Raw genomic sequence first — 16,000 nt, forward strand, 5'->3', positions numbered from 1 at the left:
TTGAAGTATAGTAAAGCATACCAAATGCACCATATTTTCTAAACCCCTCCTATCCTAGAGAGATTAGAGCTGCACAGAGTGCTTCAAGTGAATTTGAACTAAGATTCTATGTTTTTGTATTCTACCTCTTCAAAATGAGCCCCAGTGATTTGCTGCCTTCTTTACAGCCTTATGAGCTGTTGTGACTAAGCATTTTGCTACTTTTAATGATGTGTGCATTGATTTTCCCAAATCTCTGTTCCCCCACCATATTTAATTTCTTACCTTCCAAGGAATAAATGGCCTCCTTATTCCCTTTACCAAAATGAAGTTAGACTGAATTTCATTTGCCATTCTGCTGCCCACTCTGCAATGTTTAAGTGTCTGCCTGTATTTTGCTAGTCATTGTCAGTTCTATCACCAACACCCCACCACTCCATTTGATATTACCTTCAAATTTTAACACCATAGTTTGAATTAAGTATGTTTGTATATGGTGAATAGAAGTCCCAGCACATGACTTTTAACATTTGCCATTTCCTGTCAGTCTTTTAAATGAAAATGGAGGCACAATATCTATTCAATGTCTCCAGCATTTCTGAATAATTTCTGCATATTTATTTTGTTCAACTTCAAGGCCCATCTTTCGTCTTAATTCTACTTTAGCTTATAGAATATGACTTTTTATGGTCTTTGATATTTTCATTTGATTACCTGTCCTAATTGTGTTTTTAACTTTTATCATCATACTCCCATTTGCTGTCCTCTCCTGCATTATGTACTTGGCATAAGCCTTTTCCTTTGGATTCTGTTTCCTCACCTCTTTATGGTATCTCATTCTTGCCTAGTTCAGTTTTTAAATCATGGAATATATTTCATTTGAAATATATATATTTCACACTCCTGACTTCTGCCTTGTAGATGGACAGGCTTTGGCGAGTCAGGATTGAGTTACCTGGTGCAGAATTCCCAGCCTCTGACCTACTCTTATAGCCACAATTTATATGGCTGGTCCAGTTCAGTTTCTGATCAATGACATTGATAGTGAGGAATGGCAATGCCATTGAATGTCAAGGGGAGATGATTAGATTCTCTTGTTGGAAACAGTTGTTGCCTGACACTTACAACTACAAAAATCCCGGTGTTTACATCTTCTGTACCAACCCAAATTCCACATAGCAGTCCTGCAGAACCACTTTAACACTTGCATGGTCCCAAGGTGGGACCAATCCCTGTTTGATCAATTAGGTATGACATAGAGCTAACTGATGCCCAAGGATATTTGGGGATATACAAAAAAGGGACAAGTTTAGTTTTGGTAGATCCATTATCAAATTCCAAAAAGAAAAAAAAACACCTCAAGTAGCACCACAGTTACTGAAAATATGAACAGATTCCTAGAAAAAAAATATCACAGAAAGGAGGCATCCCACCCCTAATGTAGTATAAATGGTCCATTGTCTTTTAAACATTGATAAGAGTTTTGCATTGTTTTGTTATTTCCATGATATTGGGCACAGGCTGGAAAAGATGGTGTTTGGCTGTGTACAAATCCTTACTCCTCAGATTTCTAAAAACAGAGGCTGTTGGACTCCTTGCACAGTAAGCATCATCGCTGGCTATCTTATTGGTTATTAAAAGTGATTTAATTGAGGAGAGATGGGGAGCCAGTTCCACACCTCAGGAGAAGACTTGAGGTAGTTTTAGCTTCTAGTTTCAGTTCCATCAAATTACATCATCTCCCCTGCATTTAATTTGGCTGAGAGCGAAATGTATAGATGTTGGTTTCTTCAGACTTAGAATCCTAAGCAATTCCCAAAAAGGAATAAGCCTCACAACCATGAACAGAGATAAGGAATAAAGAACATATTTCCTTAGGCTCAACTGGTAGTCTGTATATAACCTGGTTCTTGCCCATTTCATCCTACAGCCATTAATTCAAGATTATGGCTGGATTTCTTAATATAACATTAACTGGGTAAATTCAAGGGCTTTCTGTTAAATGACAGGTGCTTGCACAGTGAAGCTGAAAAACTACATACCTACGCCTAAAGGCATCATGTTCTTATACAGATGCTAAGTAATCTTAAAATGTTAAGGGCTACGAAGCTGAAGTATAAAACTGACAAGCATATCAATTCATAAAATACCCTAAAAAAAGCCAAGTCAACCTCTAAATGACCTGTGGTTTTAACTCCACCTTGTCAGAATGAGAGTGTATTTCACAGTAGAACAATTCTGCCCTATGAAAAGAGCAGCAGTTACCATAAGCAAAGACATAGAACAGTGAACACATTTATTATACAATGTGGTGTTGAGAGAGCTGTAAATGATCACCATTTTGCAAGAATTTCAGTTTTTCATAGAGGTCATCTCGATTCATAGAAGCCAAGCCCATGACTACATCACTGTGACCTGAAAATATTAAAAAAAGTTATTTTTTCTGGTAGTGTGCACACAGTGATACATAACTATTCATTAGCGATTTCACAGAAAGATTTTTTAAAAACTTTGTGCAAACTGCTTTGGCCTCAAGACCCAGCAAGGTAACGGCTGCTTGTCACAAGACATGGGAACACCACCACCTGCAAGTTCCCCTCCAGGCCACAAACCATCCTGACTTGGAACTATATCACCATTCCTCCACTGTCACTGGGTCAAAATCCTGGGACTCCTTCCCTGAAAGCACTGTGGTGTGTCTACAGCACATGGACAGCAGGGGTTCAAGGCGGCAGTGCACCACCACATTCCCAAGGGCAACTGAGAATGGGCAACAAATGCTGCCCTAGCCAGTGATGCCCACATCTTATGAAAGAATAAGAAAAAGATTTTTAAAAAGTCAATCACAAAATTCTAATTTCAAAGAAACAATTACTGAGAAGAACAAGTCTGATTAACATTTTACAAGCAATTATCTTGTGTTTTCTATAATCAGCTCAAAGGACTACAGGAGAGCAGTGGTTATGTTACTGGACCATTAATTCAGGAGGACTGGAGAATTAATCCAGAGAAGTTTTCCCACCTTGGCAATTTGAGAATTTGAATTCAGTTTCATTAAAAAAAATCCTGGAAACAAAAGCCGTCGGAGTGCCATAAGAGCTCCAAATGGTTCACCAAATGTCCTTTAGGGAAGGAAACTGCTGGCCTTACCCAGCTTGCCCAATATGCAATTCCAGTAGGCGATTGATGAATTGCCCTCAGAAATGGTCTAGCAAGCCAAATCAGTTCTACCAATGTTGGACCACATCAGCTTTGGTCCAGACACTGAATCAGGAAATGACTGGTTCGCAACTGCAGCCCCATTCGCCCTATAAAAAGTCTTCCTCACTACAATCTGGGGTGTGATGCCAAAGTTGGGAAGTCTGTCCGACAGACAAGACAGGCAACAGCCTTGTAGTCATACTCCAGACCTCTTCATTCACCGATCCTAGCAGAGCTGCACATCTAAATTACAGTGACAAGGCAGAACCAAATAGGTGAAAACTCCTGGACAATTCAGGTGAATTGGCAACTTTTCTTGTATAAAGGAGTAAATCTGGTGAAGCACATGTGATAGTGGGTGAGACTATAAGGTTTCAGAAAATGTGTTACTTGCTTCCTAGGGATTTAGGAGAGATGCTGGGATAGTCAAGTGGGTTGGGGAAAGTCACAAGCATTGAAAAAGGAAATTAAGGATTTTTGCAAGTGCTATATACAAGTAGAGAGAAAGGAGCAATGCATAATTGGAAAGTGGAAGAAGAAATGGAATACAGAGTACTTCAGGGGATTAAAGAAGTGGGGAGTATGGATGTGTGGACTAGAATGCTTAAGATTTTAGGTTGTGGGGAGGATAAAAATTATAAACTGAAATTTAAAAGGAGAATGAAATTGGGAACAGGTACTCAGAAACAAGAAAGAAATTGGGGAAATTGGGTAGTGTGGCGAGAAGACTTAGGGCTGGATTTTACTGACGGCAAGCAGGGGCAGGGCCCGCTCGCTGACACGTAAAATGACACGCAGTGACATCGGGCGGAACACCTGATGTCACCGCTCCTCATTTAAATTTTCAGGAAAGCAGGAGCACAGCAAAATCAGCTGAGGCTTTTGACAGATCAACTGAAGTAATTACAGGACCTGCTCGTCCAACCTTAAGGTTGGTGGGCAGGCCAGGAGCTCCGGTGGGAAGTAGAAAAAACATGAAACCTCATCCACAGGCGGGATGAGGTTTCATGTAGGGTTTTAAAAACTTTAATAAAGTTTTTTTGGAAATTATGAACACCTGACATTTTCTATTTTTAATAAAAAAGTAGAAAAATAGAAAGTAGAGGCGATCTCCCTGAGGCAGCACTTGGCCTCAGGGAGATTCCTTTCATGCGCATGTGCGAAAGAGCGCACTCTCGATTTTAGGCACAGCGCTTCCCTGCAGACATCACGCCTGGGCGGGCCTTAATTGGCCCGCCCACGTAAAATGGCACCGCGCCTCCGATCGGGGGCGCCGATCAGAAGCACGCCCGCCCATTAACCCCCCCAAGGTAAATTCAGCCCTTAGGAGGGATTTTTAAAAAGCCAAGGCTTTTTTTAAAAAAAAGCAGGTACATGATGAAAAGTGACTTCACAAACAAGATGGGGTGGAAGGAGGAGAAAAGGGAACTATTGAGGGTTGGGAGGGTTAGGTCAGCAATTGGGGGCAAACAAAATATGCATGGAAGAGAAAGGTTTAGGAGCAGGGCCCTAAAGTGAGCCGATGGGACACAACAGGGATTTTAAGAGCAGAGCTGTGAAAGGAATTTAAAGAAAAAAACTCAAAACAAGCAATAAAACTAGGAAGGATGGTTGGAAAGAACTGTACAGCAGGGAATAAAAATAGTGCAGCCAAGGTTGCAGTAGACATCTAACAGTCACAAAACAGAGCTAGCAGCCATTAAATTTTAAAAATGGCACTGGATCACAAACATTAAATAAAATAGAAAATAAATTCAAAAACTCAACTTTATTGAAAGATGAAAAGAAAGTTAAAGATGCTTTGAGCTGAGTGATATTTTTTGAAATTACACTACCTATTCATGTGAATGCAACCATTGACAACAAACTTTGGGGGGGGCGGGGGCGTGGCGGGGAGAAAAGGAACTCCTTATGGAGATCAAGCAATTCAAATGGTTATAAACACATCAAGCAGATCAATACATCAGAATTTCATGACTTGGATTTTTCAGATGTTAGACATTAAACATTAAGCTGCAAATATAATGCTTTACTTAAATCCCAAATGCTCTCACCATTCATGTATTTTGTTGCAGAATACATACAGATGTCAGCACCAAGGGCCAAAGGGCGCTACCAAAAAAAAGAGAAAAATTATTCATATGGCAACATAAATACTACAACCTGCAAGTCCATTTTATGATCAACTTAAATATAATAATTTAAAGTGGGATTATTCAACTAATTCCCTAGTCACAGCATAGTATTCCCAATTGTTAGTTAGAAAACTGGTGAAACAGTCATTACACTGGAATATTTAAGCTGCATTCACCTAAACAATTATAAACAACTTCTGGCACAAACCTCCCAAATTTCACAAAGTTGGTGATTCTGCACAAAATTCATGGTCAGCTCCAGTTTAATTAGAGCAGTTCACAAAGAAAATACTACAACTAAAGCATTAAAAATGCCTCTTTCGCTTTCCTTTCTCTTCATTGCCCAAATTTCTCACTTCACATGAGAAAGAATTTGCCCTCTTCCCAGAATAAAAGCATCCTCCGGGACTTCACATAACGGGTACTTTATATCTGCAAGTGAAACAGAAAATGTTGGCAGGCCACTTGGCTCCAGCAGCAAACATGAGTAAGTACATCCACACATGCACTTCCAGCTAACTACTGAAAAGCTGGAAACATGGCTACTTTCTGCACCTTAACCCATGGGCACCAACTCTATTATTGCATTCCTATTGTCAGCTATTAACTCAACAAAGAGCAAAAATCATAGATCTTTCTGACCCCGCTACCCCATCAATTTAATTATCAGGTGCACCACACACTCCCCTGCCGCAGCCTCCCACCCCCAACTTCCAAAAACAAATGACCAGTGTTAGTTTAGCCCTTCAGGTCAGAGTCTCAGTTCACTTTACAAATGAATGATAATTGTTTGCAGGCAGATACACAACATGTACACATACAACTGATCACGTGCCCTCAATGACGGAAGCTGAAACATCCAGAATCTATCGATATATAGCTGATCGCAAAGATACAAAATTAAATGAGGGCAGGACTTGTGCTGTAATATTTATTAAAAAGGGCTGAAGTAAGTCAGAGTTCAAGTATTGGGTTGTAACTAATGTTATTAAATAGATTCTACTTTTAACAGTTTGCTATTTTGCATCTGACTTCAAAATGTGAAGATGATCAACCACTCATTTTGGGCTTGGATCAGGAAAAATACCTTAGAGGCAAAGTCACGACAGTTCAATGTAAATAAGAAATTTTAACATTGCATCTGATATTGGTAAATCAGACAGGACAAACAAAAATTAACACATTAGCAAGTAAGCCCAGCTATTACTCGGCCATGTTGATTCTTCAGAGGAGGAATTGCTTTGAAAGCATTGGGCCAGAAATTCCGTGGAATGGCACTTACCCAAGTTGGGAGCTGCACATTTCAGGCAGTCAGGATGGGTGTTGGTCAATAGGTCAGTTCTATAGTTACCCAGGAGTTAGTAGTGGTTTTAGTTCTAATTTTTCCTGGGCAACTACTCTGCTAAGAAAGTCAGAACCATCCAAAGTCTCCCATTTAAATAGGAGTATCAAATGGTTCCAGGTGCAGGGTAATTGTCCAGATTTTTAAACTTCCTGGGCAATTCCCATGCAGTCCAAGTGGAGACTTCTTGGGGAGGAGGAGGAGGAGGAGGAGGAGGAGGGGGGTGGGGTGGGCTGTGTGTCATCTGGGGTACAACCCCCAGGGAATTGAAGTTCCGAGCCATTATAAAGTATTTCATTTCTCCAACTATTACCAGGGTTGATTTCTCCCAGAGTTGGAGAAAATACTAGTAACAATAGAGATTAAAACAAAAAAAAAGTGATATATATTGAAGGCACTATAAAAAGGACAGTGTTCCAAAGTCAGTTGGCCTGAATGCAAAGATTCTTAAGGAAACAATGGACAAATTGGTTTTGAGAGTTATTATGACAAGAGTGCGACCAAAAGCTTGGTGAGAAAAAGAAAAGATAGCTCATCTTATTGAAGTGGAGACAGAGGCTGGCCATACATGGAAATGTGTTGTAGTAACAAAGTAATTAGCAGGGCACCAAAATAAATTAATCACATTTCACACTATGAACATTTCAACAATAGCAACAACTATTTATATATGTCCCAAAGCACTTCAGAGGCATTGTAAAACAAAACATTACAAGTTTATGTCTCTCAATGCATCTTATCTTTTAATTGGGAAACTCACTTGAGGAATGGTACAAAGTTCAATGTTGACAAGTGCCAAGTGATTAGGTTAGGGAAAAAAAAACAATGTGTTATCTACACGATACTTCACAGGAAAAGGATTTGGGATATTAGGGGACAGATCATCAAAATCAACTCATAGCAATAAATAAATAAAAAACAGGATTCAGGATTAAATGGCATAAAGGAATAGAAGTCAAATGGTCTCTGGAAGCCATTCATCTCCTGAGACAATAATTTGTGCCTTGGTGGTCAACTGTGTTCAACAAAACCCTCCAGTCTGGCAAAATTTATGGAGACCCTGGGCTGACCAAATGTCAGGGTTTCCTCAAGTTACAGGGTGTGACTTGGTTCATCTCACTCTGGAATACCATATGTACTTTCTGTCACCATCACAGGGAAGAAAATAACACTAGGAAAAGCAGCAAAAGGCTATCTGATACTTGGCATCAAACACTTCAGCTACAATGAAACTCCAGAAACAGCACACAGTAAAAGGTCAGAGGGTGGAAGGAGGCGGTCTTCAAGGTACTGCAAGAATCTTAAGGGTGTCAGCAAAAAATGTTTATCTTAGAAAATTACAGTGGGAGACACAGGATGAGGTTCAAAGGAGGAAAGGTGCATGCAGAGATGGACATCTGGAATTGAGTTTCCATAAAGCAGCTGGGGCCAATATTTGTAAAAAGAGATGGTCAGGCACTTGCTGAGAAAGATCAATGAAAGATGCAGGTAGTGAACTATGTATTCTGCTTCTCAAGTCTGGGTCTAAGCAGATGAGCCAAAGTGGGTCTTTTTCCTGTCTTTAGCTCTTTCAGTAACAGATGTGATGTCAAAATACATCCAAAGACTGCATACCAAATTTTACTGCTGCTCCTACCAAGAGATCTGCTGTCATGGTATGTCATTCTCGTCCGTCTTGCACCACTCATATCCACTGTAGCTTGACTGCAAATGCTGTCTAATGTCAGTCATCCGACCACTCCTAGGTCAACCCCTCTTTCTGCTGCCCTCCACTTCGCCCCCTAGAAGAGATCTCAGTAGCTTTTCAGCTCTGCTTAAATGGCTGAAATACTGACATTTTTTCTGAATTGCACTTTGAGAGAGTTATTTTTGTTTTTGCAATTTCAAGCACCTCTTCATTGGTCTTATTGCCTGTAAATGGAATTTTAAGCTTATGTCTTAGCATGCACATTTCAAAGCCCTCTATTTTCTTCCATAGATCTTTACTTATTGTCCAGGTTTCTGAGGCATACAGGAAAGTTGATAGAATATAGCAACTGGAGTTTTTCCCCTCATTACAAACCTGAGTTTTCTTGTTGTTAACACAGCCAGAAATAATTTGGTTAAGATGAAGAATATCTCCATCCTTCTGACTTTGGCATGACATCTACCATCTTCTGTTATCATGTGTCCTAAATAGACAAACTTATCTACTTGCTCCAGTGTAACCCCATCCACTTCAATCTTCACTAATTTCTTCTAATATATTCCTTGTAATTACCAGAGTATGAACACCAAAAACAATCTATGTTCTAAACTTTTAGATTTTACTTGGTCTACAATATTTTGTACGGCATTTTCAGATTCTGAAAGTAGTACCATCTCATCACAAGTTTGTTATGTTCTTGCCTCCAATGTTTACCCCTGAAAGTACATCTAATCCCCTGAATATTTGTTCTGAGTACAGATCGAATAATTTTGGTGACAGTACATAGCCTTGTCGTACTCTTCTCTTCACTTGAAACATCTGCTTATCCATCTTCTAGCCTAATACTCACTAATTTTACTACAATTAGAAAAATGCACAAATTAATTGCTGAGATACTATTATATTTCTTTTAAAAACAAAAAATCAGGGACTATGCAAAGCAAACAGGAAAGTGAATTTGAGGCAGAAGATCAGCTATGGTCAAACTGAATGGTGGAACACGCTTGGAGTCATGTAGTCTACTCCTGCTCCTCTATCTCAAGGAGGGTTGGACCTGGATTTATAGAAACCATTACATTCCAAATGAATAATGAAGCTGTAAAGTCTGAAATGTGTAAAACCTTATAGTTACACAATGCTTTGTGGAATGGACAGTTAGTATAATGGTACAACAATTACTGAACCAACAGTAGAATGATGCAACTTTATTGTTCCAGTTCAGAAAGCATAAATTACACATCTTTCACTTTGAATAGAGAACATATCACTGTACCAGCAGTGGCAATTTTACTGAGCCTAGTACAATTAGACCCATTAAGAAGTATGCGCAAAGAAAGCACTACTTCAATGAAAAGAAATGTCAGATATTTGAAAATACATTCAGAAATGTTTATTTAATTTAGCAGTCTGGATATTTGTGGACCATTACCTGGAAATAAGCTGACATGAAGGTGTTATCCACTACAAGAATGATGTCCCCATGCTTGTGTACAGTTTCTGCACAAGCTTTGATGTCAGCAACATTCATCATAGGGTTAGTAGGAGTCTCAATCCAGACAAGCTGTAAAGGAACCATAAACATATTAGACAGAGAGGTTTCCCCTAAGGGAAATTATGATGGAAGTGATAATACAGTAGTGCAGGCTGTTGGCTTCTCAAAGGCCATGAAAAAGTTCAAAATGGACTTTGATAGGAAGATCCACTAAACAGTGCAGAGATTTTTTTTTTTTAATTCATTCATGGGATGTGGGCATCACTGGCTAGGCCAGCATTTATTGCCCTTGCTCACTGGGCATTTAAGAGTCAACCACATTGCTGTGGGTTGGAGTCACATGTAGGCCAGACCAGGTAAGAATGGCAGTTTTATTTCCCTAAAGGACATTGCCATAAAATCCCATCTGGTTCAATCAGCAATGGTTTCATGGTCATCAGAATTTTAATTCCAAATTTTTATTGAATTCAAATATCATCTGCCGTGGTAGAATTTGAACCTGGGTTGCTAGAGCATTACCTTGGGTCTCTGGAATACTAGTCCAGTGGCAATACTACTATGCCACCACCTCCTCCTAACCTTGAGCCTGGGATGTCGAGGAAGGGGTGGGGGTTGTTGCCTAATTGATTAGCTACTGTGATTATCTACCATACCCAGCTCAGTCCTGCCTTACAGATCTCAGCCTCCTAACTACTACCCCTCAAGTGTCCCAGATCAGTCTCTTTATATGTGCTCTGTTCTTAAACAAAATAATGCCCATCACCTGTTTCTTTAACATAGTCAACCAACCATTAACACATCGTACTTCTAACTTTTGCCTTGTAGTGGTGAACAGGTCTTCCACATTTGAGTAGATGCCAGTATTGCAGCTGTAATTAAGTTAACCCAAAATCCCTCCTACACCTTAATTAATATCCACTTTTTAAACAAAAATTGCATGCAATTTTTTTTAAACTTTGTGCATTTTCTTAAATTGCATCAAATGAGTGTAGTGATTTCTGCTGCAACATTTAAATACTGCATACAGAGCTGATGGGAGGGAGCACAGTTTACACATTCTTACCTTAGTGTTTGATTTAATAGCTGCATCTAGACACTTCACTGATGAGCAGTCAATAAAAGAGGTTTCCAAACCCATTTCAGATGCAACTCTGCGGAAATATCGGTTCGTACCTGAAATACAGAATGTTTCCGAGAATACTGTACTGTGTACATACTGAAAAGGTCTTATCCTTCTTTCCATTAAGGTGATAAGGAAACAAGCCAAAGTTTCCAAGGTACCTCAACAACGAAAGAAAAAGAGCACAGCTACCATTTTCCCTCTCTCTTATGCCAGGTATCATTCACAAGTTTCAAGTAACTACTCGAGTCAGCTAACAGGTAAATGCAAACAGCCTACATCAATGCTATATTAGATTTCCCTTCCTTCGTTGCATTCAGTTCTGATGAAGAGTCATACGGACTCGAAACGTTAACTGTATTCATCTCCGCAGATGCTGTCAGACCTGCTGAGTTTTTCCAGCTATTTTTAGTTTTGTTTCAGATTTCCAGCATCTGCAGTATTTTGCTTTTATCTTAATGCACTGGGGACCTGGGTTCAAATCCCACCACAGCAGATGGTGAAATTTGAATTCAATAAAAAAACACTGGAATTAAAAGTCTAACCATGAAACCATTGTCAATTGCCATAAAAAACCCATCTGGTTCACTAATGTCCTTTAGGGAAGGAAATCTGCTGTCCTTACCTGGTCTGGCCTACATGTGACTCCCAGACCCACAGCAATGTGGGTCTTCTCTTAAATGCCCTCTGATATGGCCACCCAGTTCTTAAGGGATAGGCAACAAATGGCCCAGCTAGCAACACCCACATACCATGAATGAATTAAAAAAAGATAGGAGTAACAAAGTTTTAGATGAACTGAGGTTTAGAGGATGAGAGACGGAATGGTCACATTTGGCGGTTGTTGGGAAACCATATCTTCAATAACTATTTTCTTTTAAAATTTGGAAGGACATTGCATTATTTGTACACTTGGATTTCTTTTTTAAAAAGGTTCACCTTGGACTTTGAGCAAGCATGCTGTTTCCAATAAGTCACCTGACCTGCATAGCACTTACGGAAAGCTATTTGAACAGTAATTACTTTAATGGCCAGGGTGGGGGGGTACTGTTTTAATGGCAAAAGCCAGTAAATCACCTGATGAAGATGAGCTTTATGTTTTGAACCTTTTTTAAAAAACTCAGTTGGGGATGAACTGAAGTGGGAAAGTTGCCAGCTCTTTCACTCCTTGCCTAAAACAGTGTGGTCATCAGTATCCAGCAAGGAATCCTCATCTCTGTGGAACTTGTCTGTATTTGGAAACCCAGGAGGATGGTCCCAAGGATTGATCTGGTTCTATTCTCCTGCATGCTGAAGCTCCGTTGGCGAGAACCTCCAGACAGCTACTGGGACTAGTGTTCCATCTTCACATGAGGGAGCACCAGATCGACAGCGTCAGAACCCTGCAAACTTCATCCTTTTTATAAAGTCTTTGCTTCAACTGCCCATCTCCATAGAGACCCTATTTGTTTGCATGTGCATGCACGTGCTGGGGTATTTTAAAAAAGGATAGATAGTTACAATTCCAGATTACAAATTGTGTTATCCAGTTCTTGCAACTAAGTTTCATTTTATAATAAATATAACGAGTTTATTGAAAGAAGCCTGGTTAAAGTCTCTTTTACTCTGAGTTTAACAATAGCAAAAGTAAATACTTGGCCATTTTGGTGAGTGAATTAAACATTTATGCCAATGTTGCGACCTGTGAAGTAGTGGGGCTAGATCACACTCCTCCCATCCCAGTTGTAACATGGTGACAAAAGCAGGGGTACAGGCAGACAACGATAAGTAAGCTGTCTTTGTGATGAAGCAAATGTGGTGTTGGATACTCGGGTCAAAACTGCATAGGACTGCAAGATGATGAATTAACTGTTTCAGTTGCACAAGTAGTCAGCAAAGGGGTGGAATCAGTGAGAAGAGTGGGAAGTTTGTGACAGAGGCCAAAGTCAATGGCACTGGTCTTACAGATGTGGGCACAGAGTGCTAAAGTAAGTTTGGGAAAGGGGTGGAGGGAATGTAGTGAAGCAGAGGAGGCCTACATTTTTCTTGTGGGGTGCACCTCATCCCCTGTTCCTCCAGAAACCTCCAACCCCCAAAAAATACAAGGTTACTTCAGCCTGGCAGGAAACCTACAGCTGCTCACCTGCTCAGGTTGAAGTTAAAATGGCAACTGAGACCAAATATTGTCATCAGGATCCAAACTGTATATTTCAAAAATAACCCAACTAGTTTCCAGTTGGTGCCCTTGATGTCTTGGTTGGCAGGATTAAAGGAGGAATCCAATGGATACATTTCCTATTTGTCGGCCAACTAAGGAATCCAATGGATACATTTCCTATTTGTCTGCCAACTAAGTTTCTGCCAGGTAAAGGGGTTAAAATTTTCAAAATTCTCTGCATACGACTCAGGAGGAGTAGGCTACTTGGCCCCTCAAGCCTGCTCCGCCATTCGATAAGATCATGGCTGATCTGAACGAAACCTCAACCCCACATTCCTGCCTACCCCCGACAACCTTTCACCTCCTTGTTAATCAAGGATCTATCTAGCTCTGCCTTAAAAATATTCAAAGATTCTGCTTCCACTGCCTCTTGAGGGTGAAAGTTCCAAAGACTTACAACCCTCAAAAAATTTCTCCTCACCTCAGTCTTAAATCAGCAACTCCTTATTTTTAAACAGTGACCCCTAGTTCTAGATTCTCCCACAAGAGGAAACATCTTTTCCACATCCACCCTGTCAAGACTCCTCAGGATCTTACATGTTTCAATCAAGTTGCCTCTTACTCTAAATTCCAGCAGATACAAGCCTAACCCTGTCCAGCCTTTCCTTATAAGATAACCCATTATTATTAGTCTAGTAAACCTTCTCTGAATTGCTTCTAATGCATTTAGATCTTTCTTTAAATAAGGGGACCAGTACTGTACACAATACTCCAGATGTGGTCTCACCAATACCCTGAAGCATAAACTCCCTACTTTTGTCAATTCCCCTTGCAATAAATGATAACATTCTATTAGCTTTCCTAATTGCTAGGTATACCTGCAAGCTAACCTTCTGTGATTCATGCACTAGGACACTCAGATCCCTCTGCACCTCAGAGTTCCGCAATCTCTCACCATTTAGATGATAAGCTTCTTTTTTATTCTTCCTGCCAAAATAAACAATTCCACATTTGCCAAAATCTTTGCCACTCACTTAACCGATGTCATTTTGTAGCCTCATGTCCTCTTCACAATTTACTTTCTACCTATCTTTGTGTCATCAGCAAATTTAACAACCATTCCTTCATCCAAGTCATTCATATAAATTGTAAAAAGTTGAGGTCCCAGCACTAATCCGTGTGACACACCATTTGTCACATTCTGCCAACCAAAAAAAGACCCATTTATGCCAACTCTACTTGTTAGCTAGCCAATCCTCTATCCATGCCAATATATAACCCCCTACACCATGAGCTTTTATTTTCTGCAATAACCTTTGATGTAGGACTTTATCAAATGCCTTCTGGAAACCTAAGTACATCCCCTTTATTCACAGCACATGTGACTCCTTCAAAGAACTTCAATAAGTTGGCTAAACAGAATTTCCCTTTTACAAAACCATGTTGACTCTGCCTGGTTGCCTTGAATTTTTTTTTTTTAAGTGCCCTGCTATAACATCTTTAATAATAGCTTTTAACCAATTTTCCCAATAATACATTAGGCTAACTGGCCTGTAGATTCTGGCTTTCTGTCTCCCTCCCTTTTTTGAATAATGGAGTTATATTTGCTATTTTCCAATCAAATGGAACCTTATCCTGAATCTAGGGAATTTTGGAAAATGAAAACCAATACATCAACTATCTCATTAGTCACTTCTTTCAAGATCTTAGGGTGAAGTCCAGCCGGACCTGGAGATTTGTCAGCCTATAGCCCCAACAATTTGCTTAATATCTCTTTCCTGGTGATTGTAATTTTCCGAGTTCCTCCCTCTCTTCCATTTCCTGATTTACAGCTATTTCCGGGATGTTACTCATGTACTCAATGGTGAAGACAGAACAAAACACCCGTTTAATTCATCCACCATCTCCTTACTTTCCATTATCAGTTCCTCAGACATTTTCTTGGACCAATGCTCACTTTGTTAACTCTTTTCTTATTTCAAGATCTATAGAAACTCTTACTATCCATCTTCATATTACTAGCTAGCTTTCTCTCACACTCTAATTTTTTCCCTCCTTATTAATCTTATCATTCTTTGCTGCTCATACATTCTTTCCAATCTTCTGACCTGTCACCCGTCTATCCGCAATGATATGCTTTTTCTTGAAGTCTGATACTGTCTTTAACTTTTTTAATTAACCACGGATGCTGGGCCCTCCCCTTGGAATTTTTCGCTCATTGGAATGTGTATATTCTGGAATATCCCTTTAAATGTCTGCCACTGAACCTCAGTCTTAGCCTAACTTGCCAGTTCACTTTAGCTAGCTGCTTTCATGCCCTCATAATTGAACTTAAAGTTTAAAATACTAGTTTTGGACGCAATCGTTTCTCTCTCAAAATGACTATAAAATTCAATCATTTTATGATCGCAGCTACTTAGGGGTGCCCTCACTATGAGATTATCAATTAATCCTATCTCATTGCTCAATACCAGGTCTAGTATAGCCTGCTCTCTGGTCGGCTCCATAACATGCTGTTTTAAGAACCTATCCCGATAACATTCTATGAACACCACACCTATGCCACCTTTGCCCATCTGATTTTTCCAGTCTGTGTGTAGGTTAAAATCCCCCATGATTATTGCTGTACCTTTCTGGCAAGGTCCCATTATCCAAGACAATGCAAACTATGGTCCAGGTCTTCCAGTCTCTGGGCGGTCAGCTAGCACCCTACCCACTCTGCAAACTAACCAGCTGGCACCCGAACCATTTACCTCATTCAAACTCATTCACCAACACACTGCCTTTTCAGTGTTAGTGAATGAAGATTTATCAAAATTTAGCAACTAGCGCTGTAAAAAAAGGGGCGTGGCTTGACTTCCCTGACAATCCTGTACTACGAAGGCCGCCAGGTACACTCCACATTTC

General features: G+C 39.9%; 1 protein-coding gene across 1 annotated transcript in view; it reads right to left on the bottom strand.

Annotated features, from left to right (window-relative positions):
* Positions 1 to 16,000, bottom strand: part of LOC144692420 (cystathionine gamma-lyase-like) — a 49,950-nt gene that overhangs the window by 18,977 nt on the left and 14,973 nt on the right. Inside the window, exons 4-7 of the mRNA XM_078561251.1 lie at positions 10,900 to 11,009; positions 9,774 to 9,905; positions 5,235 to 5,292; positions 2,317 to 2,394 (exon numbers count right to left, since the gene is read on the bottom strand). Of these exons, the coding sequence (XP_078417377.1) occupies positions 2,317 to 2,394; positions 5,235 to 5,292; positions 9,774 to 9,905; positions 10,900 to 11,009 (378 nt within the window). The remainder of the gene's footprint in view (positions 1 to 2,316; positions 2,395 to 5,234; positions 5,293 to 9,773; positions 9,906 to 10,899; positions 11,010 to 16,000) is intronic.

The sequence above is a fragment of the Cetorhinus maximus genome, chromosome 17 (assembly GCF_964194155.1).
Source record: "Cetorhinus maximus chromosome 17, sCetMax3.hap1.1, whole genome shotgun sequence".
Lineage (NCBI taxonomy): Eukaryota > Metazoa > Chordata > Chondrichthyes > Lamniformes > Cetorhinidae > Cetorhinus > Cetorhinus maximus.